The sequence below is a fragment of the Gossypium hirsutum genome, chromosome D11 (genome assembly GCF_007990345.1).
Source record: "Gossypium hirsutum isolate 1008001.06 chromosome D11, Gossypium_hirsutum_v2.1, whole genome shotgun sequence".
NCBI classification, from domain to species: domain Eukaryota; kingdom Viridiplantae; phylum Streptophyta; class Magnoliopsida; order Malvales; family Malvaceae; genus Gossypium; species Gossypium hirsutum.
This window is the reverse complement of record NC_053447.1, coordinates 30,721,910-30,746,532: the sequence shown is the minus strand read 5'-3', so window position 1 is coordinate 30,746,532 and position 24,623 is coordinate 30,721,910. Positions and strand designations below refer to the sequence as shown.

The 24,623-nt window shown below is 34.6% G+C and overlaps 1 protein-coding gene across 1 annotated transcript; it reads left to right on the top strand.

Moving 5' to 3' along the window:
• Window positions 1-2,997: 2,997 nt before the first annotated feature.
• On the top strand, window positions 2,998-4,531 carry LOC107891842 (transcription factor bHLH61). Its single transcript, XM_016816762.2, has 4 exons — window positions 2,998-3,706; window positions 3,785-3,961; window positions 4,056-4,223; window positions 4,312-4,531. The coding sequence occupies exons 1-4, from the start codon at window positions 3,089-3,091 to the stop codon at window positions 4,396-4,398; spliced, it is 1,050 nt and encodes a 349-aa protein (XP_016672251.1). The 5' UTR covers window positions 2,998-3,088; the 3' UTR covers window positions 4,399-4,531.
• Window positions 4,532-24,623: the final 20,092 nt, after the last annotated feature.

Genomic DNA, 24,623 nt, shown 5'->3' with positions numbered 1-24,623 from the left:
AGGATTCCGTAACAACTCCTTCAAGGCACCAAGTTGAAGAGCGGAAGCGATTTATGCCAAAAGAAGTCAAAAAGAACAATAGAAAGCCATAGAAAAGAACACACACAAGGTGTTTGAGGAAATATTCTCTCAAAATTCTATTTCTCTTAAGAATTTAATATACAATGGAATGGGTATAAATGAGGGGGAGGTTTTCTATTTATAGTTGAGCTCCCTAAAATCGACGGTAAAGATACATTTACATCGACGGACGAGATTAACTATATCCCTTGATTTTAGGGATTTACAAGATATGCCATATCAAATCTAATCTAATCTAATCTTCATAATATAGGATTCCCTCAATCTTCTAAGATTAGTTACCAAACTAGCCTAAGTTACCATATCTTCATTATCAGGCCAACCAGGCTTCAATTTAACAGGCTTCTCCAATAGTTCTTTGAATCGGGCCAATTCTCGTGGGCTAAATGAACCCCATCTTATCGACAGACCTCCATGGGGCACATTTTCTGCCATGGTCACGGGTTTTGCACTTTGACCCGTGACATAAGGATGTGCTGGTTGAAGGGGTTTGTTGGGAGGTTCTATTTGGCTTCTTAGGATGGTGGATTTGGATGACTCGTAATCAATTTATTTTTAGCCAAGACAAACATAGTGCTGCATATGTTGTGGCTAATAGCTTGCCATGGCCTAAATTCATTTTTGACGTCTCTACTGTAGTATAAATGTGCAATGGTGTCAGTCGTCAAACGGGTGGCACAAGTTGAATACGGATAGAGGTGTTAATCAGACTACAATGATGTGGTTGGAGGTAGACTAATACGCGATTCGATACGATATGATTTGGTTGATGATATTCAACGCTTGTTGTCTCGACAATGACAAGTGGATGTGCAACATGTAGTGTGTTGTGTGGCGGATTCCATGGCCAAGGTTGCAAGACGACTATCCCTGGGGCTACATCTTTTTCAACAACCTCCTGCTTGGGTTGAGTGTTTGTTTAGACAATATATGGCATAGTTTATGGTTCTAAATTATTGTTTTGGCTAGGCTTATGTCTGTTTTCGTTTAAGAGAAAAAAAATCTAAATTAAATTATAAATATTTGTAAATGTTAATTTTATAATACGATAAAAAATAAAAAACATTTTTTTCAGTTTAAATTTTTTTCTAAACTCTTGCTTTTATATATAGTATAAGTTATAGATATATAAGTGAAGATATTCAAGAACTTTTTAGTCAATGAGAACTTTATAAAATTAAAAAAAAAAATCAACATCGAAAAAAACTAGTTTTATGCTAAACATTTAATTCGAAAATTTTGAATAATATTAGGGTATAAACTCCATCAAAATATTTCACTCAGATTTTCTTTTTGGAATAAATTACAAATAAGTCTATGAAATATACTCTTTTTTTTTAAGATGAATGACTTTTATATAAAAATGTTACCACCCTTATTACTGAATATTGAATAATAACGGCAATAACATTTTCATATATGTCAAATTTTCCTAAATAAAAAAGTACATAATTTACTATTTTTGCGTATAATTCTTTTCATCACCCTGGTAGTTAAAGTTGAATTCATCCCTTTACAAAAATAAAAAATTGAATGGATTTTTTGAAGTTGTTAGGTTAAAGTTGCGGAAAATGATGTAAGAATTTGAAAAAAAAATGTCAAACATCGAAGTGGAAATTCCAGTTTTTTTTAAAAAAGGGAAAAAGAAATTAGAACTACGTCATGATCCAAGTTTACAGATAATTTATATAAAAGTTTCTAATATCTTAACATTATTATTAAATCAAATTTCATAACTAATCCGGGATATTTAAGAAACAAAATAAAAATGTTTAAAATATAGACAAAAATAATAAAGAAATAAACGATGTTAAATCATTAACTTGGGATCTTTTGGCTAACCACCCTAACTTTCACAGCTGCTATCACTTTCTTTCTCCAGGTTAGGAACATCAAACAATCTCAACTCTTGCATCTTTCTGGGCCTTCCTCTACCTTAGGGACTCCACAACTTCCATCCTTAACCTTCCTCTTTCTAGCCTTAACTTGCACTACTCCCAAATCCACAAACTTAATTAAACCCAAATTTTAGACTTTTCAGTTACCACTGTATTAATTTGTAACATTTAGCTAACTATTGCAATTTTCTCTTTAATAGTTAGAGATTAATTGATTATAATATCAAAGACTGATACAGGCTCAAAAAAATGTTAATGTTATTCTAATTTTTTAAGTAAGACTTCAGTCAGTCATCCCCAAGACTGTCAGTAAACAGTTAAACAACTTAGGCTTTCTAGGTGCTGCAGCCTTTGCTTGTTTTGTTTGGTACATTCATATTACATCTATATTGCTTTGCATGTGCTTCTTGCAGTAATTATATTTGTAGGTGCTTGGCTAGCTCCCAAAATCCAACACATTTCCATGTTTCTTAGTGCCCAAATCACCAATGATTCACTTGTGAACGTACTTTGCATATCTGTATAATTTTATGGTTTTATTGGCGTCTTTATTTGTATCCTTCAACAATCCTTAAAATACATCCTATTCCTTATTTGGTCTAATCTAAATTATCAAATTGACGAATATATCTAATTTTTACATTTATACATGCTTTTTCAATATAATATTAAAATTAAAGAGTAGAAAGATAGAGAAAAAGGGTTTGCATTAATAATTTTGTGATGATAAAATTAGAAACAATAATAGTGATAAAAGAGGGGTTATGAAATGAACAAAGAACCTGACAGAGGATGATGTTAAGCCACCTTTTTTTGGTTATGACAGAAGATTTGTGGGTCAAAGTTTTTTCAGGGAAGTGGATATTAAATATTAAATTTGTCTGATTGATAATTTCGGTGAAAAGGACGAATTTACCTTGAGAGAGAAAGAGAAAAAGAAGCAGATTCCATTGTTAATGTGTTCATATATTCTATTATAATAAGTAGCATCATTATTTAACTAGTCTCTATATATTCTAAGTTAGGGCAACTTCATGTTATTAAGCTTTCCCTTTTTTTTCCCCTGTTCAAATCAGTTCTCATTGGAACTTTTTTAGAGAGAGAGGGAAATGGAGCTCTCACAGCATGGTTTCCTGGAGGAGCTATTGGCTCCAAGAAGAGACAGTTGGACCACTTTTTCAGCTGGGGTGACTGAGTTCCTCCCTAATGGCTCATGGAACTTTGATTCTTTTGATGAGAATCCAACTTTGGCTACATCAAATCTCTCCTTTGTTGCGTTCTCTCCACCACCACCACCTGATCAAACCCCCAGCTTTGAATGTCCTTTCAGTGATCAACCCTACCCTTTTGTTGATGGATTCACAGTGCGGGACATGGATTCTTCGTACACCAACGTCAATGTCGTCCACCCCCACACATCTCCTTTCTCAGCTACTCAACAAGACTTCCCATCCATGGTTGATGATGAAGATCAGTTTGGTCTTCTTACCATTGATCATCAACAACACAGCTTGGAAGAAACAAAGAGTAGGTGCAAAGTCGAGATTGAGCAAACCAGCAACATTCAGGGTTTCAACATGGGCGACTTGTTGTTAGGCAGGAAAAGGGCTAAGACAAAGAAGTTAGAAGGTCAGCCTTCAAAGAATTTAATGGCAGAGAGAAGGAGAAGGAAGCGACTGAATGACAGGCTTTCAATGCTGAGATCAATAGTCCCCAAGATCAGCAAGGTGACCCCTGGTTTTTTTCCCCTAATCTGTTAACACATTTTTTATGCAACTGATCCAAACAATGGTGAACATGAACAGATGGATAGAACATCTATACTTGGAGATACCATAGATTACATGAAAGAGCTTCTAGAAAGGATTAATAAGTTGCAGGAAGAAGATACGAAAGAGGGTATTATTATTAATCAACAGAGTTTATTGAAGAACCTGAAGGAGCAAAAGCCAGATGAAGTATTGGTGAGAAATTCCCCAAAGGTATAGTCGTTTTCTAATATTAACCATTATATGGACATGTAATTGAAGACATTGTCCCTTTACTGATTCTTTTTTCATGTTACCAAAAACACAGTTTGATGTAGAGAGGAGAGATACAGATACTCGAATCGATATCTGCTGTGCAACGAAACCAGGCTTGCTGTTATCTACAGTGAACACATTGGAAGCACTAGGCCTTGAGATTCAACAGTGTGTTATAAGTTGCTTCAATGATTTTTCAATGCAAGCTTCTTGTTCAGAGGTATATGTTTATTTTATGTTTGATTGCAATTTGCAAAATCACCGGTTGTTTCCCAATAATGTGCATTTCTTCCAATGTAATGTACTAGGTAGACGAGCAGAGGACATTGATAAGCTCTGAAGACATAAAGCAAGCATTGTTCAGAAATGCAGGCTATGGAGGAAGATGTCTGTAGAATCATTAGGAGGAGAATAAGATGATCATCTAACAAAGCTTAATATGAATTAAATTTTCTCTGAATTTGTTCTTCAAGGATTTGCAATTGCTGTAATAATATTTCCCCATTATTAATCACTGTTCACTCAAAACCCATCATGAATTTCATATTTTCAATGGAAATGGAATGAATGAAATCAGGTCAGGGCCAAGTGTGCAGCAACCAGTGGCCTACTAATGTTCTTTTGTCTAAAATACAACTAAAATTATTCGTTTCTCATTGCTGCAGCAGACATAAGCCAATCAATAATTAAAATTCAGAAAGGTAAATAGATGGTGACTACTAGTCCTTTAATCTCTGAACAAGTATATATCTTATATCCTATTGTTAAATCAAACTAATAAATGCAGTACTTCACCAGGCCAAAAAGCAAATATCATTTTCACTGCAAATGTAATTATGAGGAAGCCAACAGTTGATAATAAATTAAAAGGATAGTAGTCATCTGAAATAGGTTTATTTCTCTCAAGTTCTTCACTTTTTCTTTTCTTTCCCCTTTTTGGGTTCTAAATATTAGCTCTTGTCTCTATGTTAGTTTAATTATTAATTTCATTGTTAGGCAGTGAGAGAAAGGAAACTGTGACTTCATGGTTGTACGGCAACAAATGCAATCAATGCCCGTGACAGCAACTGCACATGTTCTAACTCACGTTCCCTGTTACAATTATCCTAATGACTAATATTTTAACCAAGATGTCTAAATGCAAATGACTAATCAATCTTATACAAAGATGATGAGATTACGAGTATTATTATACATACGAGACCCGTTCAAGTACCAGCCAATAGGCCTGGCCCGATTCGAGTTGGATTTTGGCCAATATAGATTCTCAGCATGGTTCCCCCCATTCCTTGTTCCTTCCCCAGGAAGCATGATTAAAACTTTCTCAATCAAGAGCAGTTGAAAGCTCACATTTTTCTACATTGAAATTGTAAGAGCCCATTTTTACCCGAGGCCCGAAACTAATACAAACCCAAATAAACCTTAACCCAAATACCAATTAAAACCAAACACAAAATAAAAGTATAAACCAAGCCTAAATACAAAATTAACCCTAGCCCAAAACTAAGAAACTTTTCAGCCAAGGGAAACCCTAGGTGCGCCGCACCTAGGTCTGACCCCTAGCCCCCAGCCTCGTGCACGTTGCCTCTGCTACCAATCGCCGCTCACGTACGCCACCGGCCTCCATCGCGCATGCTACCACCACGCGTCTGACACCCCTATCACCTGCAACATATAGCAAACAACACACAAGCACTAGAAGACAACAAAAACAACAAAAAATAGAAGTTCAGCAGTTTTAAAGATTTGGCTATATAAGCCGAACACAACCATTGTAATCGGCTTCCGGATTTTACGAACAGGAGAAATAAAACAGTAGCAAAGTTATTACTGATTACAGTCAAAGGATTTCTTTTTTCATTTTTATTCTGTTTATTTATTTTTTAAGGGGAAATACGAGAGTAAAAGGGAAAGCAAAACTTACCTGAAGCAGACCCGCAACCCCGCCGCTGGTGGTCCTTCACTGTCGTCAGATTCGGGTTTGGGAAGGGACCTTTTCTTTATCTCCTCGTTCCCCCGTCTAAGGTTTCGGTCTTTAGACGCGCTGGTCGGAGACGCCCTCGCGCGGCACCAGCCGTCGGCCACGGTGGCGAGAGCGTCGGCCCTGTTGGCCGGATTTGGGAGAGATCGAGAGAGAAAGACCTCACTCTCTCTGTTTTTTTACTTAAAAACTGAAGGAAATGATTTTTCTTTTATTTCTTTTTTATTTATATAAGCTACAATACGGCATCATTTTGGGCCTTACTATCAGTGGCCAAAACGGCGCCGTTTCAGATATGACCCGCGACCCGACCCGCTAGAAAGAGGATCCGCGCGTTCTCCCTCTAGGGAATATTTGTGCAAATGGTCCCTTGCTCTTTGCGGTTTACCTCAATACGGTCTTTTGCTATTTTCTGATTTGGACCGCAAACTTTGCCTCTGCTTCAATTTGGTCTATGGACCATGCGCAGATGTCCCCTGAAACGGTGCCGTTCAAACAGTATGGGAATATTTCCCTTTCGTCCCTATAGCTATGCACGCGTTTAGTTCAGGCCCCGATTGTCCCTTTTATTTAAATTCTGTCATTTCATTTTGTTTTAATTTCAGTCTGGTCCTGGGTCCATTGAATTTATTTGTTTATCATTCTTATTATTATTTTTAAACAAAAAAACTCTTTTATTATTATTTGTTTTTAAGTTTTATTTACTTATTATTTATTGTAAACTATTATATATATATATCTTTTAAATTTTCATATGTATGTATATATTCTTTGGAACTGTTTGTACTTTTTTTATATAATATTATTTATTTTAAAATGTTTTATATTTATTTATTTTAAGTTCTCTTATATATTGTTTATTCGAAATTTTTATTATTTATTGTTCTTATAAATCATTCATGTTAAATTATTATTTACTTTAGATTGTTATATATATTATCTTGTTTTATTTTCCTTTGGTTATTAATGTTGGTATTAAATTAGATAAATTGTGTGTTCATTACCATTGTGTGTACTATAACTAGCTTGTTCGTAGTTTCATATTATTGTCATTTATTGATGCAACATTTTATTCATAAATTGTTATTTTATGCTCTATATTATCATTCCATCAATGTAACCCTTCATTCGCACATTATTTTTAAATGTTACATTTTTACCCAAATTCATAAAAATAAAAATTTCAAATAAGGCAATATTTTGCATTTTGGAAATTCGAGAAATTGTACCCTAACTTACTGGGTTTCGATTTTCTCGTTAAACCTAAATAGCAAAATATCCTTTTAAATTTCCAAACGCATAAAATTTCAAAATAAAGGTAATGTTCTATAATTAGAAAATTCGAGAAATCGTGCCCTAACTTACTGAGCTTCGATTTTTCTTGTTGATTCTAAATAATTGAATATCCTTTTAAAATTGAAATAAATAAGGTTTAAAAAGTGAAATGCAAACTTACCCTCAAAATACGAGGTGTCGTGTCCTAACTTTCTGGATGTGACATCTTGTTACTTCGAGATGAGGAGGTATTTTCCATTTTGATTTATTTGAGTAATTTTAAAATAACACAATATAAAGAGGGACCGTATTTTTAAATTCTTTTTGAGTTTTTAATTTTTGACACAAAGACATTAAGTAATCGACTAGGTACCAATTTTGGGCGTATCGAGGGTGCTAACCCTTCCTCATGCATAATCGACTCCCGAACCTGTTTTTCTGAATTTCGTGGACCAAAATCGTTGTTTTAATAAAATTAAATCGTTTATTAAAAACAACCGTTTTACGAGGTGACCCGATCACACCTCATCAAAAAAGATTGGTGGCGACTCCCAATTTCGTTTTATTTTCAAAATCTAAGTCGACCCCGTTTTATCAAAAAAAATGGTGTCAACAGCTTGGCGACTCCACTGAGGACGTTTAAAAAGAGAGTCAAGCCACGTGTTGATTATTTTTGTCTTCTTGTCGAATATCAAAAATTTGGTTTAAATGTACGGTCCTTTCGTTGCATTTCATTCGTCTTTATTTCGATTTTTATCTTTGTGATTTGATTGCTGTGGTAGTTTAAGTTTGGTATACTGCTGCATTGCATTGCATGACCGAAGGTCACACCTTTTAAGTGGGAGTGAGAAACTAGTCCTTCGTGAGGTCTTCACCTCCGTGCAGGATAGTGGATCGCTTTTGGGATACATCTGAACCTATGTTTTCGTGAGATTTTCATCTCCATGCAGCCATAGGGAAATGTATTCCCCTGAATCGAACTCGGTCCGTATGAGCCTATAATGGGTGAGGATCGAGGAATCTGCTGGTTCGGGTACCCTTACTTTAGAACCAAACCGCATATAATGAGCTTTAGGAGCCTACCCTAGGGAGGGCCACTTCAAACCCCTAGTGGTCACTCAAATATGTGTTCTATTTATTCTTTCTTGCTGTTGCTTTGTACTAACCTATTTTCTTTTGTTTTGGTTATGAATGCATTGCATTTTCATCATAAAAAGGAGGTGTTGATTCACGTTCAGTTGCTAAATAGAGAGCTTGTCATAAGAAAACGGGTTTCTTGATAAAGTGGAGTACAATACAGTTGTCTGAATATGGTCTAAGAAAACGTAATAAGAGAGGAGTGGTAGTCTGGTGAATGAATACACGACTTTGCCTCGTTGCCCGAAGACTCAAGATGATAAAGATTATTCGAGAGCCACTAAACTTTCTTAAAAAAGAGTCAACGAGCATTACAAGGATGAGTGAGCAACGAGTTGCGGCCCAAAGGAAATAGAAGAGACGTCCCTTCTGGAGAGTTCGTGAAATTTATCTTAATGCTCAAATGAAGAAGAAGATTGAATGTCTCCACATATGAGGGCAAAGCCGTATATGTATCCGCTTTATGTAAAGAGATTTGTTTCCTAGTAAAGTTTTTCTAATAGAATTAAACCAAGAATCAACGTCTCTTTTTGCATTCATCTGCATTACATTTCATTGCATGCATCTTTTCATTCACTAACATTACATTTCAATGCATACAATAAATTTCCTAAAATCCAAAAGTGCTTTGAGTTCAGAACTCTAGTACAGAGCGCAATAGATTATAAAGAATTGGAATTCTTTAAAGATACCATTGGTTCAGAAGGAAAGATGTTTGTACCTTTGAAGAAGAAACTGAAAAACAAACAAAAACAAAAGAATCATCAGGAATTTGTTTCTATATCCCTAGAGGCGTTCTAAACAACAGGACTGTGAAGGAGATTCTTGTAAATTTTAGGACCATTTCAGAGTAATATTTGGAACATTCTTATTGCTCTAAGCCTGGGAGCAATAGAAAATCCTTTTGTGAAAAAGGAACATATCCACTATTCTTTATTTCAACAAATGCATCTTTCTTGTTTTGGCAAACATTCTTTTGTTCCTTCCATTTCATTCATACTCATACCACACGAATAATTCCCCTTTGATTCATTAGCTCTTTGAGTCTTCTTTCGTTCCCTCGAACAGGTCTCCAGATATCAATGATATGAGCGACACTGCTATTGACTCAGAACTTTCTTTTGAGCAAGATATGTGTCTAGGGGAACCTTAAGACTTCGAAGATGATCGAGACTGTAATTTATCTCCTGATTATTAAGGATGGTAGAGCAAGTCGAAAAGCAAATCCTACCTTACAAAAAAATCAGTTGGAAATTGTGAGCTTAGGAGAAGAGAAAAAGGTGAAGATCAGAGCCTGTATCACCACAGAGACGAAGCGAGATGTTATTGAGTTATTCCAAGAATTTAAAGATGTTTTCACATGATCAAGATATGCTTGAGCTACAAAGACATGTAGACGCCCTTAAGGAAAAGATCTTGGGAGAGGTCTATACGGGTATCTGAGGAACACATGCTAATGATTTTGCAATGGCCAAGCAAATCAGGAGATTTGGGTACTGCTGGACCACCATGGACCATGAAAGGGGATTACATCAGTTATACCAAGAAACGCCTCAAGGGCCAAATTTACGAAGACAAGATTTATGTGCTTCATTTATCTCTTCATGTTATGACTTTTCCATGGACTTTCTCTATGAGGGGCATGGATGTCATTGGGCCGACCTCGCCAAAAGCTTCTAACGGTCATCGATCCATCTTTGTGGTCGTCGATTACTTTATCAAGTGGGTAGAGGTTGTTTCATATGCTAATATCGCAAAGCTGACAGTCAGTAAATTCCTGAAAAAGAAATCATATGTCGGTATGGAAAGCCAAAAGGCTCATATCAAACGATGCGTTGAATTTGAACGACGGCACGATATTAGAAGTTTGCAGTCTATTCAAGATTAACACCATGTCGCCCCAAAATGAACGACTCAGTGGAGGAAAACAAAAAAAATAAAAAACCTCTACCGGGGCATCTCATTTCCCATTGGTATATGGAATAGAGGCAATCTTACCCATCGAAGTCGATATTCTTTCCCTTCGAGTCTTGTCAGAGCTGAAGTTGGATGAAGCTGAATGAATCCAGGCCCGATATAATCAGTTAAAAGTTGATTGAAGAGAAAGGTCGAAAGCTATTCATCATGGTCAAATACACCAAAAACAAATGGTGCGAGCTTACCAAAGAAAAGGTTCGCCCTAGAGAATTCCATGAGGGGAACCTGATATCGAAGAAGATCATTTCCATACAAAAGGACTTCAAAAGAAAGTGGATGCCAAATCGAGAAGGACCTTATATGGAAGGCATTATCTAGGAGAGCGTCGGTATTGACCAAGATAGATGGCAAGAACCTGCCTAATCTTGAGAATTTTGATGCCAGCAATAGAAACTTCACTTGAGAAAAAAAAACAAACAAAAAGAAAAAAGAAAAGAAAAACGAAAAGAAAAGAGAAAAATGAGAGGCCAAGGTGAAAACCCGCAAAGGGCGCCTTGAGACCAAAAGGGTTTTGAATTGAAAACCCAGGAATGGGCAGTTCAAATTTTGATCGAATGTGGGGCATGCGGTAGTCTTATCCTCTCCGAATTAATAAGAAGGAGAGATGCTACTTCTTGGGGCATCAACAAAGTCTTCTAGGACTTCTAGACACATATCAAGTTCAAAAGGGTCCTCAAGAAGTTTGAGGCAGAGAAGCTCATGCTATGATATTTGGGGCACCTATTTCTATTTTATTCATTTTTGTATTTTTGACAAAATACGCCATCTTGATTAATTTATTCTCATTTTGTATTCTAGCAAAATTTGCTATCTTGATTAATTTGTTCATTTAGAGCTTTGCTCTCAACAAATTTCCATCTTATCCATTGTGATAATCTTTTTCATCTTATACATCTCGTATCTCAGCAAAATTTGATGTCTTGATTGATTTGTTTGTTTAGAGCTTTGCTCTTAATAAAATTTCATTTTGTCCATTTTGATAATCTTTTTCAAGCATTTTTCATTGAAATAACGATTAATGGACTGACAATACTCATGCAGAAGGAGTTCTGCATATTACTCTGAAAGTTTCTAAATAATACGAGGACTTGAAACAGGACTATTGTTTAGAACTAGCCAAACCTAAGGGTTGGAAACATTTGAGAAAGGATAGTCTAAATTGAGACTATTTCTTTGAATCTTCTGTCAAAGATACTTGCTGAACGGGAAAACATCAGTGATAGAACCTTGACGAACAATGAGGAACGACAGCCCAAACATTAAAAAGGGATCATTCTCATGACATTCTACATTCATGCAAATATCATTCATACACATCTAGTTAGGAGCATTTGATTTATTCTGATCATGTCATCATAAACACTAAGCATAAATAGGTCCATAAAATGGATTCTACAGGTCATGTTCCCTAGAGAACAGATCAAAGAAACAGATCCTTGCCTCCATCAGTTGCAGTGGAGCCGGTTGAGGACAGCAGATCTTGCCTTCCTACATTAACAGCGAAGCAGATTGAAAATAAAGTATTGCCTCCATCGGTTGCAGTGGAGCTAGTCAAAGATAGCAGATCTTGCCTTTCTGCATTAACAGCGAAGCAGATCGAAAACAAAACCTTACCTCTCTCGGTTGTAGCAGAGCTGGTTGAAGACAACAGATCTTGCCTTCTTGCATTGACAGCGAAGTAGATCGAAGACACAAACCTTGCCTCTCTCGGTTGTAGCAGAGCTGGTTGAAGACAATAGATCTTGTCTTCCTGCATTGATAGCGAAGCAGATCAAAGACACAAACCTTGTATCTCTCGGTTGTAGCAGAGCTGTTTGAAGACAACAGATCTTGTCTTCCTACCCTGACAACGAAGCAAATCGAAGACACAAGCCTTGCCTCTCTCGGTTGTAGTGGAGCTGGTTGAATACAACAGATATTGCCTTCCTGCATTGATAGCGAAGCAGATCAAAGACACAAACCTTGTATCTCTCGGTTGTAGCAGAGCTATTTGAAGACAACAGATCTTGCCTTCCTACCCTGACAGCGAAGCAGATCGAAGACACAAGCCTTGCCTCTCTCGGTTGTAGTGGAGCTGGTTGAATACAACAGATCTTGCCTTCTTGCATTGACAGCGAAGCAGATCAAAGACACAAACCTTGCCTCTCTCGGTTGTAGCAAAGCTGGTTAAAGACAACAGATATTGCCTTCCTGCATTGACAGCGAAGCAGATCAAAGACACAAACCTTGCCTCTCTCGGTTGTAGCAGAGTTGGTTGAAGACAACAGATCTTGCCTTCCTGCATTGACAGCGAAGCAGATCGAAGACACAAGTCTTGCCTCCCTCGTTTGTAGTGAAGCTGGTCAAAGATAGCAAATCTTGCCTTCCTGTACTGACGGTGAAGCAGATCGAAGAAACCAGTCTTGCCTTCATGTACTGACAGCGGAGCAGACTGAAGATAGCAGATTTTGCCTTCCTGCATTGACAGCGAAGCAGATCTAAGATTACAGATCTTATCTCCCTAAGCAGTAGTGGAGCAGATCGAAGATGGAGGATTTTACCTCCCTGAGATTACAGTAGAGTACACTAAAGCCGGTAGTTCTATCTCCCTGGGCAGCAGTGGAATAGATTGAAGATTACAGATCTTATCTCCCTAAGCAGTAGTGGAGCAGATCGAAGATGGCGGATTTTACCTTTCTGAGATTACAGTGGAGTACATTGAATCCAGTAGTTCTATCTCCTTGGGCAGCAGTGGAATAGATTGAAGATTGCAGATCTTATCTCCCTAAGGAGTAGTGGAGCAGATCACACCAGATCTTATCTCCCTAAGCAGTAGTGGAGCAGATCACATCAAGTCTTATCTCCCTAAGCAGTAGTGGAGTAGATGAAAGAAACCAGTCTTATCTCCCTAAGTAGTAGTGGAACAGACGAAAAAACCAGATCTTATCTCCCTAAGCAGTAGTGGAGCAGATCACATCAAGTCTTATCTCCCTAAGCAGTAGTGGAGCAGACGAAAGAAACCAGATCTTATCTCCCTAAGCAGTAGTGGAGCAAATCGCATCAAGTCTTATCTCCCTAAGCAGTAGTGGAGCAGACGAAAGAAACCAATCCTATCTCATTGAAGTTGCAGTGGAACGGATTAAAAACCACAAATCTCATCCCCATAGAGTTGCAGCAGAGTAGATTGAAGCCGTATCTCTCTGAAGGGCAATGAAATGGATTGAAGCTATAAGCCGTATTTCTCTGAAGATGCCGTGAAGAGGATCAAAGAAAAAAGACGCAATGGACTAGAATGAAGCTATCTGAAGAAGAAAAGCACCAAGATGTCAAGACTCGGCGAGACCGGGCAAAATTGGTCTCTCTTAATCTTTGCTCTATTCTCGTTACACGATAATGAGCAAAGAGGGGCAGCTGTAAGAGCCCATTTTTGCCCAAGGCCCGAAACCAATACAAACCCAAATAAATCTCAGCCCAAATACGAATTAAAACCAAACACAAAATAAAAGTATAAACCAGGCCCAAATACAAAATTAACCCTAGCCCAAAACTAAGAAACTTTTCAGCCAAGGGAAACCCTAGGTGCGCCGCACCTAGGTCTGACCCCTAGCCCCCAGCCTCGTGCACGTTGCCTCTACTACCAATCGCCGCTCACGCACGCCACCGGCCTCCATCGCGCATGCTACCACCACGTGTCTGACACCCTTATCACCTGCAACATATAGCAAACAACACACAAACACTAGAAGACAATAGAAACAACAAAAAATAGAAGTTCAGCAGTTTTAAAGATTTGGCTATATAAGCCGAACACAACCATTGTAATCGGCTTTCGGATTTTACGAACAGGAGAAATAAAACAGTAGCAAAGTTATTACTGATTTCAGTCAAAGGATTTCTTTTTTATTTTTATTCTGTTTATTTATTTTTTTAAGGGGAAATACGAGAGTAAAAGGGAAAGCAAAACTTACCTGAAGCAGACCCGCAGCCCTGCCGCTAGTGGTCCTTCACCGTCGTCAGATTCGGGTTTGGGAAGGGACCTTTTCTTTATCTCCTTGTTCCCCCGTCTAAGGTTTCGGTCTTTGGACGCGCTGGTCGGAAACGCCCTCGCGCGGCGCCGGCCGTCGGCCATAGTGGCGAGAGCGTCGGCCCTGTTGGCCGGATTTGGGAGAGACCGAGAGAGAAAGACCTCACTCTCTCTATTTTTTTCTTAAAAACTGAAGGAAATGATTTTTCTTTTATTTCTTTCTTATTTATATAAGCTACAATACGGCGTCGTTTTGGGCCTTCGTATCGATGGCCAAAACGGCGCCGTTTCAGATATGACCCGCAACCCGACCCGCTAGAAAGAGGATCCGCGCGTTCTCCCTCTAGGGAATATTTGCGCAAATGGTCCCTTGCTCTTTGCGGTTTACCTCAATACGGTCTTTTTCTATTTTCTGATTTGGACCGCAAACTTTGCCTCTGCTTCAATTTGGTCTATGGACCGTGCGCAGATGTCCCCTGAAACGGTGCCGTTCAGACGGTATGGGAATATTTCCCTTTCGTCCCTGTAGCTATGCACGTGTTTAGTTCAGGCCCCGATTGTCCCTTTTATTTAAATTCTGTCATTTCATTTTGTTTTAATTTCAGTCTGGTCCTGGGTCCATTGAATTTATTTGTTTATCATTATTATTATTATTATTAAACAAAAAAACTCTTTTATTATTATTTGTTTTTAAGTTTTATTTACTTATTATTTATTGTAAGCTATTTTATATATATATCTTTTAAATTTTCATATGTATGTATATATTCTTTGGAACTGTTTGTACTTTTTTTATATAATATTATTTATTTTAAAATGTTTTAATTTATTTATTTTAAGTTCTCTTATATATTGTTTATTCGAAATTTTTATTATTTATTGTTCTTATAAATCATTCATGTTAAATTATTATTTACTTTAGATTGTTATATATATTATCTTGTTTTATTTTCCTTTGGTTATTAATGTTGGTATTAAATTAGATATATTGTGTGTTCATTACCATTGTGTGTACTATAACTAGCTTGTTCGTAGTTTCATATTATTGTCATTTATTGATGCAACATTTTATTCATAAATTATTATTTTATGCTCTATATTATCATTCCATTAATGTAACCCTTCATTCGCACATTATTTTTAAATGTTACATTTTTACCCAAATTCATAAAAATAAAAATTTCAAATAAGGCAATATTTTGCATTTTGGAAATTCAAGAAATTGTACCCTAACTTACTGGGTTTCGATTTTCTCGTTAAACCTAAATAGTAAAATATCCTTTTAAATTTCCAAACACATAAAATTTCAAAATAAAGGTAATGTTCTATAATTAGAAAATTCGAGAAATCGTGCCCTAACTTACTGAGCTTCGATTTTTCTTGTTGATTCTAAATAATTGATTATCCTTTTAAAATTGAAATAAATAAGGTTTAAAAAGTGAAATGCAAACTTACCCTCAAAATACGAGGTGTCGTGTCCTAACTTACTGGATGTGACATCTTGTTACTTCGAGATGAGGAGGTATTTCCATTTTGATTTATTCGAGTAATTTTAAAATAACACAATATAAAAAGGGACCGTATTTTTAAATTATTTTCGAGTTTTTAATTTTTGACACCAAGACATTAAGTAATCGACTAGGTACCAATTTTGGGCGTATCGAGGGTGCTAACCCTTCCTCGTGCGTAGTCGACTCCCGAACCTGTTTTTCTGAATTTCGTGGACCAAAATCGTTGTTTTAATAAAATTAAATCGTTTATTAAAAACAACCGTTTTACGAGGTGACCTGATCACATCTCATCAAAAAAGATTGGTGGCGACTCCCAATTTCGTTTTATTTTCAAAATCCAAGTCGACTCCGTTTTATCAAAAAAATGGTGTCAACAGGAATCATTCATGTATACCAGGAGAATCTAGTTGCTGTACAAGTTCAGGGAAACGATGGTTTTTTTTTTGAAGCATCTGATTCTCTCTGCACCTGAATAGTTAGAATCAGCAACAACAATTCAACAATACAGAGAATCCCCATTGTTGCAGTAGTTCAGAAACTACACCTACAAGTAATATCTTCTGCAATCATCACTGTTTGCACGATCTTTTCGACATCATACATACTTCAGTTGTTCCACAAAGAAGCATGATTTCCAGTTCTACGCACTATCCTGAATCTATAATCTATAATTGGCATATAGTTTCTTCTGGAAATTGAAAAACAAAAACTTAAATATATTCTACTAATGGCAAAGAGCCTGTCATTCTCAGACATATTACCTAGAGCATATTAGATCACGGCTGGAAAGGAACCTATTTTAAGCGATACATAATTCTTATGATGAACTATCTTAATAATGCTATATGTATGTACGCTTGCTTTTAGTATTTACCTGCAATCTGCATTAGAATCAACTGATCAGGTATTGAGACTGCTGCCATCTAAAATTCCATATAGGCAGCTATATATATATTTAAACACTAGATTAATTAGCTGCGTAAACGTACTTGAAATAATTCAAATTTTACTCCGTTATCGTGACTTGAGTTCCAACCTTTCGAGCGAACAAAGTACAATCATCTTAATAATTGGTTTGAATAGTTTGTGAGTTCAATAAGTTTTTCTATTTAGTTAAAATATGTTATTAGTTTTGTATTTTGACTAAATTTGAAATTTAGTCTTTGTACTTAAAAAGTTAAAAATTCAGTCCTACTATTTTTTTTTTAAATTTCAATCCAATTGTTAAAATCATAAGCTCTCAAAATTTGTCAACTTGAAATTTGGATTAGGTTGTTCTCACTTGACATGGCCTATGATTGACAGAAAATAAATATGATAAGTTGACAAATTTTGACAAAAAACAATTCGATTAAAAATTAAAAAGAAATTAAAAATCTCATTTAACTGTCGGTTCAATCAATTCATACTGGTTCTTGATCTAATTGGTTCAAAGCCACTTTCCAAACCGGTTCAACTGATCCAACCGACTAGTCTAATTCAAACAACATCGATAATGATTGAACTAGAATTTTTAAATTAAAAAATAAAAAGGATTTATTTTTTAACTTTTAAAGTACTAGGACTAAATCTTAAATTCTATACAAATAACTAATAAAACCATAAAACAAAAACTGATATAAACTTAAAATTGTAAATCAGGATCTATCATATCAAATCATTAATAACAAAACTAGATGCGGAAGCGTATCTGAATTCATTGATTTCTTGAAATTTACGGATCATGAGGTTTTGATCTTTCAAATTAACATACAAGAAATTCAGAGAATGTGACTCTCTTTTCTAAAGATGGGATATTCGAAAAGTTACCTTATGAATTGGGGATCATAACCCTAATATATAACTTTTGCACATAACCCTAATTTCATCATTAATTAGAAATTAGCTATTAGAGTATCTACACATATTTGACTTATACTTTATTTAATAATTAAAGCCTAATAAACCTTCACCAAATTATATCACTTTTAATTTGGGCTAACTTATTATAATAGTAAATAATAACATGTAATTACCCTTATTATATATGTGATGTTCATATTTTCCAACAATATCGAGACTAACAACATATTTTAACCTTTCTTTTTTAATATATATTATTTTTAATTGTATTGAAAATCCACAAAGTCAAACTTGAGCACAAATGTAAATAATCAAATTTAATATTCTAACATGAATGTTGATTTTATAATAAGTAAACTACAAGTTTAGTATATGCATTTGTTTATGTTTTGATCACTAAATTTTTAATAATTATTACATGGTCACCATATTATCAATTTGTTACGTTATGATCATCATTAACGTGTGATGACAAACTTCTGTAGCATGTTAATATCATCATTTCAAATGAAAATTTTACGTCAAATTATACATCTAATCTTAATATTTCTTTTTTTTTCCTTTTGAGTAATTTTTTTCTTTTAATTTTCCTTTTTCCTTTTCTTTTTTACTTCCCCTTCTCTTTTCCTCCCTTTCAATTTAATATGCACGTTTGTCCGAAATTTTATCCATTTTTTTCCCTGACCAATAAATCAACCAACTTCGAAGAGCAGCATACCTCTATCCCGGCCCCAACAATGGCTTTACTCTAAAATAGCTTATGCTAAGATGGTAACTGCTAGAGTGTCTAGGTTATGGAACTTTTGTTTCTTCTATCAAATGTTTTTAGGGTAGTAATTATCGTATGAGGTTTAATTTGTTGGTTTCTAGTTTTGTTTACCCTGAAACATGATAAATAGTACGTGAATATAGAAATAGGCTAATTTTTTTTGAAAATTTACAGGAATGGCCAATTTTGGTAAAATGTTTTCGGCTAGAAATGGTTTTGTCACATGTGCACTAAAAGTGATACACCATTTTTTTTGTGTCATCTATTAATGTAGAAATAAAACTTACAAAATAAGTCTTTATATAAACCCAAAGTCACATTTCCCTTGTTTTCTTAGCAATATGGGATATGAGATATGTGTATGTATAGACTCATGAATAGGTTTGCAATTTGTTCCTAGACAATATGAGATTGATTCCTTAAATTGTGATATATATAGATAATGTGTATATATAGACTTATGAATATGTTTAATCCACCACTTTGTCTAAATAATTATTTTATTTAGATAAAAACCCAAATTGTTTAATTTAAATCTTTTTTCCACCAATTTTTGAGTATCACAGTTCCAAATCCTAGAGAATTTAGAAGAGTATGGCCCCCTACTATTTTATGCAGAGATAAATCTTAATTTTTTTTCATCCATACATATTATTATTATTTTGTTAAAATAGATTGAAGTCCCTGTATTTTTGATAAGTTTGGAATTTAGGTCTTTTATTTTAATTTGAAGTAATTTAGTTTCTCTATTTCTTGAATTTAAAAATACAAGTCTAATTGCTAACATTGTTAAAATCATTTTTTTTAAAAAATTTATTGGTGTGAATAAATAAAAAAAATTCACAAATATTGTAACATCTAGATTGATGATTAAACTGACCAACCCATCAATTTTCGATTTAATCGTTCAACAATATTTAAATAAAAAATTCAAATCAACTCTAGATTTTATGACAAGTGTTGAACTTTGATTTCCAATATATAACTGTAAATCATATCAGAAAAAAGACAAAACTGAAAGTTGTGCAAGAAAAAGAAAGAACATTATCCTTAAATCATAACTCTTTTCAGAGTAAATTATAAATCTTCAAGTTAAAGTGCAGCCTAACTATTTTAAATATACATTTAGAAAAAAAAATTAATTATTTTTGAGTATGTCAAATATAGATTTTAACTAGTATGAAACATGGAAATTAATAATTTTAAATACTCATTTTAAAAATAAAAAATATTTTTTTTCACTTTGTTTCTTTATTATATTAGATATAGACTTTAGATTCGCACTTTCCATATAAATCACTCACTTTAAATACAATAGTTAAACATTAAAAAATACATCGAGTTTATTATTAATCATATAAATATAATCACTTTATGATTTTTAATGAATATATTTTAAGAAAAAATCAATTCTGTAACGCCCCAAAAATTTAAACTTTTGTTTGTTAAACTTTATCACTAATTAAGTATCTGTTTCTGGGGACTAGAGCTTTAATCATGTGTTTGAGATCAGGGGTTCAAGTTGCATTTTTGTAAAACTTTTTTTATTTCTTTTGTAAACCTTTATCCTTGCACTCTCAAGTTGCATCTCAGGGGTTCAATGGTTAAACCTCTACATATCATTTGTTTGCACTGTATGTTAATTAGTTTGTTTTTATTAATTAAATATTTATTTTTCTAAAAACAATTCCCTCTTACATTTTTTTCTTGAAATTTTCTTTTCTTTTTCTTCTTTACTATCGCTCTTCCCTCTATTTTTTGTGATTTTTTGTTCTATTTTGCTGTTGTGTGAATTGCTGAATTGTATCATTCTATTGCTCAATTTTGGTTTTCGAAGGTGAGATTCTACTGTTTTCTTTCTGCTCGTTTGGTGTTTGGTTTGTTGTGGGTTTGGAGGTTTCCTTCAAACTTTGAAGTTGGTGTTTAATCTTTGAATCAGTCATTGTGTTGTTGTTATGCCTGCTTTTAGGGGAAATCTAGAGACGTCTAACGCTCTTCCTACAACTTCAGGTTCGAGCAATTGATGTTGTTCTTCAGTAAGCGGTAGTTGCGTTTTGGGAGTTGCGTCGAAGTTTTTGACAAAATTTGGTTGAGTGCTAAATTGTGCGTAATTATTTTGATTAAGTTGTTGATTGGGTAATTGGTTTATCGTTTCTAAGTTTCGTAGTCACTTTTATTGCTTCTACGTCGAATCTACATTAGGTGTGTAACGAAAATTTGTGATTTTGTGAACGGTGAAAGCCAGAAACCATGACTGTCGATGCCACACGGCCGTGTGCCAGGCTGTGTGGTAGGCCATGAAACTCTTTATCTTAGCTCACACGGGCGTGTGACACAAGCGTGTGTCCAGGCCGTGTGAAGAATTGTTTGGATTGTACGCCACACAGACGGTTGACACGGGAGTGCGTCTAGACCGTGTAACTCTCTGGTTTGAACCACACGAGGGTGTGTCAGGCCGTAAGCTAAATTGTGTAATTCTCTGACTTAGGTCACACGGTCATGTGATAGACTGTGTGAGGCATTGTGATGAGCCACATGGGTATGTGCCAGGCCGTGTGCACCATATGGGCCAGCCATCTAGGCCATGTGATTCCACATAGGCGTGTGGGCCAAAAATAAAAAAATTCTCTAAGGTCGTAATGATCGTTCGAACCAAACGTTAGCCTACCATAAGGTCCGTATGATCTGTATTAGGCAATAAAATCCGTTATCTGATGATCTGTTATTTATACATATATATTGTTATGTAATCTAATAAGTAAGTGTGACCCGCATTGCATGAGCATGATATAAAATTGTATCACTATATACACCTATCTGATATCTGTTAAATCTTCATCTACATTAGGGCGAGAATTATGATAAAGAAGGAAGTGTAGGCAGTTTAATTATCTACCAACTCTGGTGGCTAAGCCACATATATATATGCATATTCCATTTTGGTGATTCATCGCACTTTGATCTAGCATCCAATCTACAACATTCTGAATGTGACATACAATCACTATGCGGTGTATAGGGATGGACAGGGATGGTGTGTAGAGGATGGGGGTAAAAAATCTGCATTTGTATCTTATATGATATGTATCTGTATCTATTATATCATGTTTTTGTTTTTGTTCCCGACTTTGATAACTATCTGAATACTAGAAATCTAAATATGTATTTGGCATTTTTGAATATTAAGGTTGCACACTGAGTTCGTAAACTCATTTAGTTGTGTGTTTGATTTATAGGTAACCCACAGACTTAGGCTAGCTGGCGTGGCAGAAGCTAAGTCATTTCTATTCTAGTTGTTTTACCATTTTATAGGAATTTAAGTTATTGCATATATAATTTCAGATTATTGTTTATAAGTCTGGAATTTCATGTTGGTTTAATTGTTTCAATGATTTTCGATCGTTGAATTTCAAATAATTTAAGTTGGAGTTTTTAAAGATGATTATTGTAACTCTCCAGATTTGGCCGTAACATTTAGGCTGAGTTTAAAGTGTTACAAATTCACATATTGACAACTTACATTTCATAATCTATATGTCTTCAAAAAATCACAATTTATATTGAACATATTCATGAGTCTATATATCACAATTTAATGAAGCAATCCAACATTGTCTAACAACAAGCTGCAAACCTATTCATGAGTCTATATATACACATATCTCATATCCCACATTACTTAAGAAAACAAGAGAAATGAGACTTTGAATCTATATAAAGGCTTGTTTTGTAAGTTTTATTTTCACACTAATAGGTGATACCAAAAATAATAATAATAAATTGATGCTACCACTTTTAGTGCTGATGTGGCAAACACGTATCCAGCTGAAAGAGTTTTTCTGTCAATATGTTGGAAGCATTTTTCTGGGTTTTTCCTGAAAAGCGTTTTACCAAAATCTGCTCATTCTCATAAATTTTTAAAAAATTGGTCTATTTTCGTAATTTAAAGAAAAGTTGTTTTTTGGTAATTTAGTCTATATCTAACTACATAAAAGTTGTTGACTAAATTTGAATAAATAAATAATTTTATTTTCAGTGTTTAATACTCATCACAAATATATATATTCGACTTACTACTTATTGCTATTTTTCATTTTGGTTTGTATCGTTTCTGTGCAATAATTTGTTTACTCTTAACAAGATACAAAAGCACCGAATATGTTGCATCATAGAACCTCTAGTGACTCCAGTTTGAAAGATAGTTAATGCTTAGATGGTTCTAGTGACAAGAAAGAATGGAAAAGAATTGCACTTCATCTTAAAAATAGTGGCATAGTTACGCATATTAGAATTTTATCCTATTGATTGGTTTCTTGTTCAAGTATTTTGTTTTATTATTGGTTTTTCTTTTTGAGTAAGTATTTGTGTTTCATTCATGTATTTGAGTTCCTTACTAACAAAGTAGTTGACAAAAATATTAATAAGAGAGAAACAATATTACTTGTTGAAGAGAACACATAAAAGAAGACTCTTACACAAATATTTCTTCAACAATGAATGTTGCTGAAAATAGGACTTTGTTGTCTTCAAAGCCACGATAAGGTACTAGTAATCATAGTTCATGGCATTACTAGTGTACATATTTAACCTAATTTTAGGTAAATTATGCAATAAACTTTGGACATGATTAATATTTTTAGTGAATTATGATTTTTCTTTACAATTACAATATATGTTGTAAGGATACTAGAATTCAAAGCTAATTAATTATTTCAATTGGCATATGGTTAATATTTGATCAAAACTTGGGGACAATGTAATTAACATGCGGCAAAGAAGATGGGCTACACATGAAAGCTTGTGGATCAAGTTGATAATTTTGGGGACTATTTTGAGATAAATAATTGATTTTGTACTTAATTTAAAAAATTGTTCAATCATAAGTAATGTTATTAATGATTTTATCATTTTAGGATTTTATTTTGTAATATTTTAATTTTTTTTAGAAAGGAAATGAGTACAAAATTCTTCTCTATAGAAATGAGGAAGCCAACATCTATGTAGGGAAGACTTTCGAATATTTTTCAAATAGTAAGTATTATTTTTTATTTTTTGTCTACCGTATGGTACGCCTTTGTCTGCTAGAGTAGCATGACTTGGTTGGGTCTCTTAGTCTAGAATACATTTTAGGGTTTTCTCTCAATCTTTTTTTATGAATTCTGAATTGTTTTCTCTATTGTTTCATGTTGTTTAGTTTGTTTGGGTATCTTTAAATGAAAAATGAAACTGCGGGATTGTGTATCAGAGAGGAGAAAGATGAGGTGTTGCAAGTTGATAAGGCTTTAAAAGATCAAAAGCAATTGTATGATCTATCTAGTAGGTTGTTTCATTATGGCAAGTGTTGTTCATTTCCCTGCTATGTGTAACACCCTAGCGAATCTCTAGCACTCGTTGAAAGGCATTCAGATCTTGATGAAAAACGATTTTTGTTTAGATTTTTTCACCAGGTTGACATTGAGAGAGTAATAAAGGGGGCACCTTTGACTTTTAATAATTATTCGTTGGTGTTTCATTGGCTAGGGGAGAATGAATATCCTTTGAATGTGTCACTGATTTACACGTACTTTTGGGTCCAAATCTATGGATTGCCACCATGGTTTTTCTCCGAGACTGTTGCAAAATAATTGGCAAATTTTACTGGTTTTTTTTCGAAGAATATGACTCCAAACGAGTTAGTGGGGTTTCACTTAATTTATGTGGATCAAGATGCGGTTGGATATAAGATCTCCATTGAAAAGCAGGAAGAAAATCCAAGTATCCTCTTAGAACCACATATATGTTTGGTTTCATTATGAGAAGCTTACACTATTTTGCTTTTGTATGATTGCCTTGGTTATAGTGATAGCTTTTGCCTAATCAAACTAAGAAGGGAAATGGGTGATTTAGAAATGGGATGGGTTATTTCGTTTTTGGCACCGGTGAAAAGAGTTACCATAGTGGCAAGTATTTGATTGAGGAAAAGGAATGGGGGAGGTTTCCCAGGGAAACCTTCTGACAATAAGCGGGGGAAAGAAACATCAAAGAATTCTTATTTTTGGGACATATGAGGCAGGTTAATCTAGTGTTGAGAATTAATCTAGAAGGGGCTTATACAAGGGGAAAGAGGGGACAGATGGGTTCCTTTA

What these genes read in the sequence shown, in the direction of transcription:
- LOC107891842 (XM_016816762.2), top strand. Translation starts at nt 3,089, where the DNA reads ATGGAGCTCTCACAGCATGGTTTCCTGGAGGAGCTATTGGCTCCAAGA. An exon ending in TGGTGAGAAATTCCCCAAAG is followed by an intron (nt 3,962 to 4,055) that starts GTATAGTCGTTT and finishes CCAAAAACACAG; the next exon opens with TTTGATGTAGAGAGGAGAGA. An exon ending in TGCAAGCTTCTTGTTCAGAG is followed by an intron (nt 4,224 to 4,311) that starts GTATATGTTTAT and finishes GTAATGTACTAG; the next exon opens with GTAGACGAGCAGAGGACATT.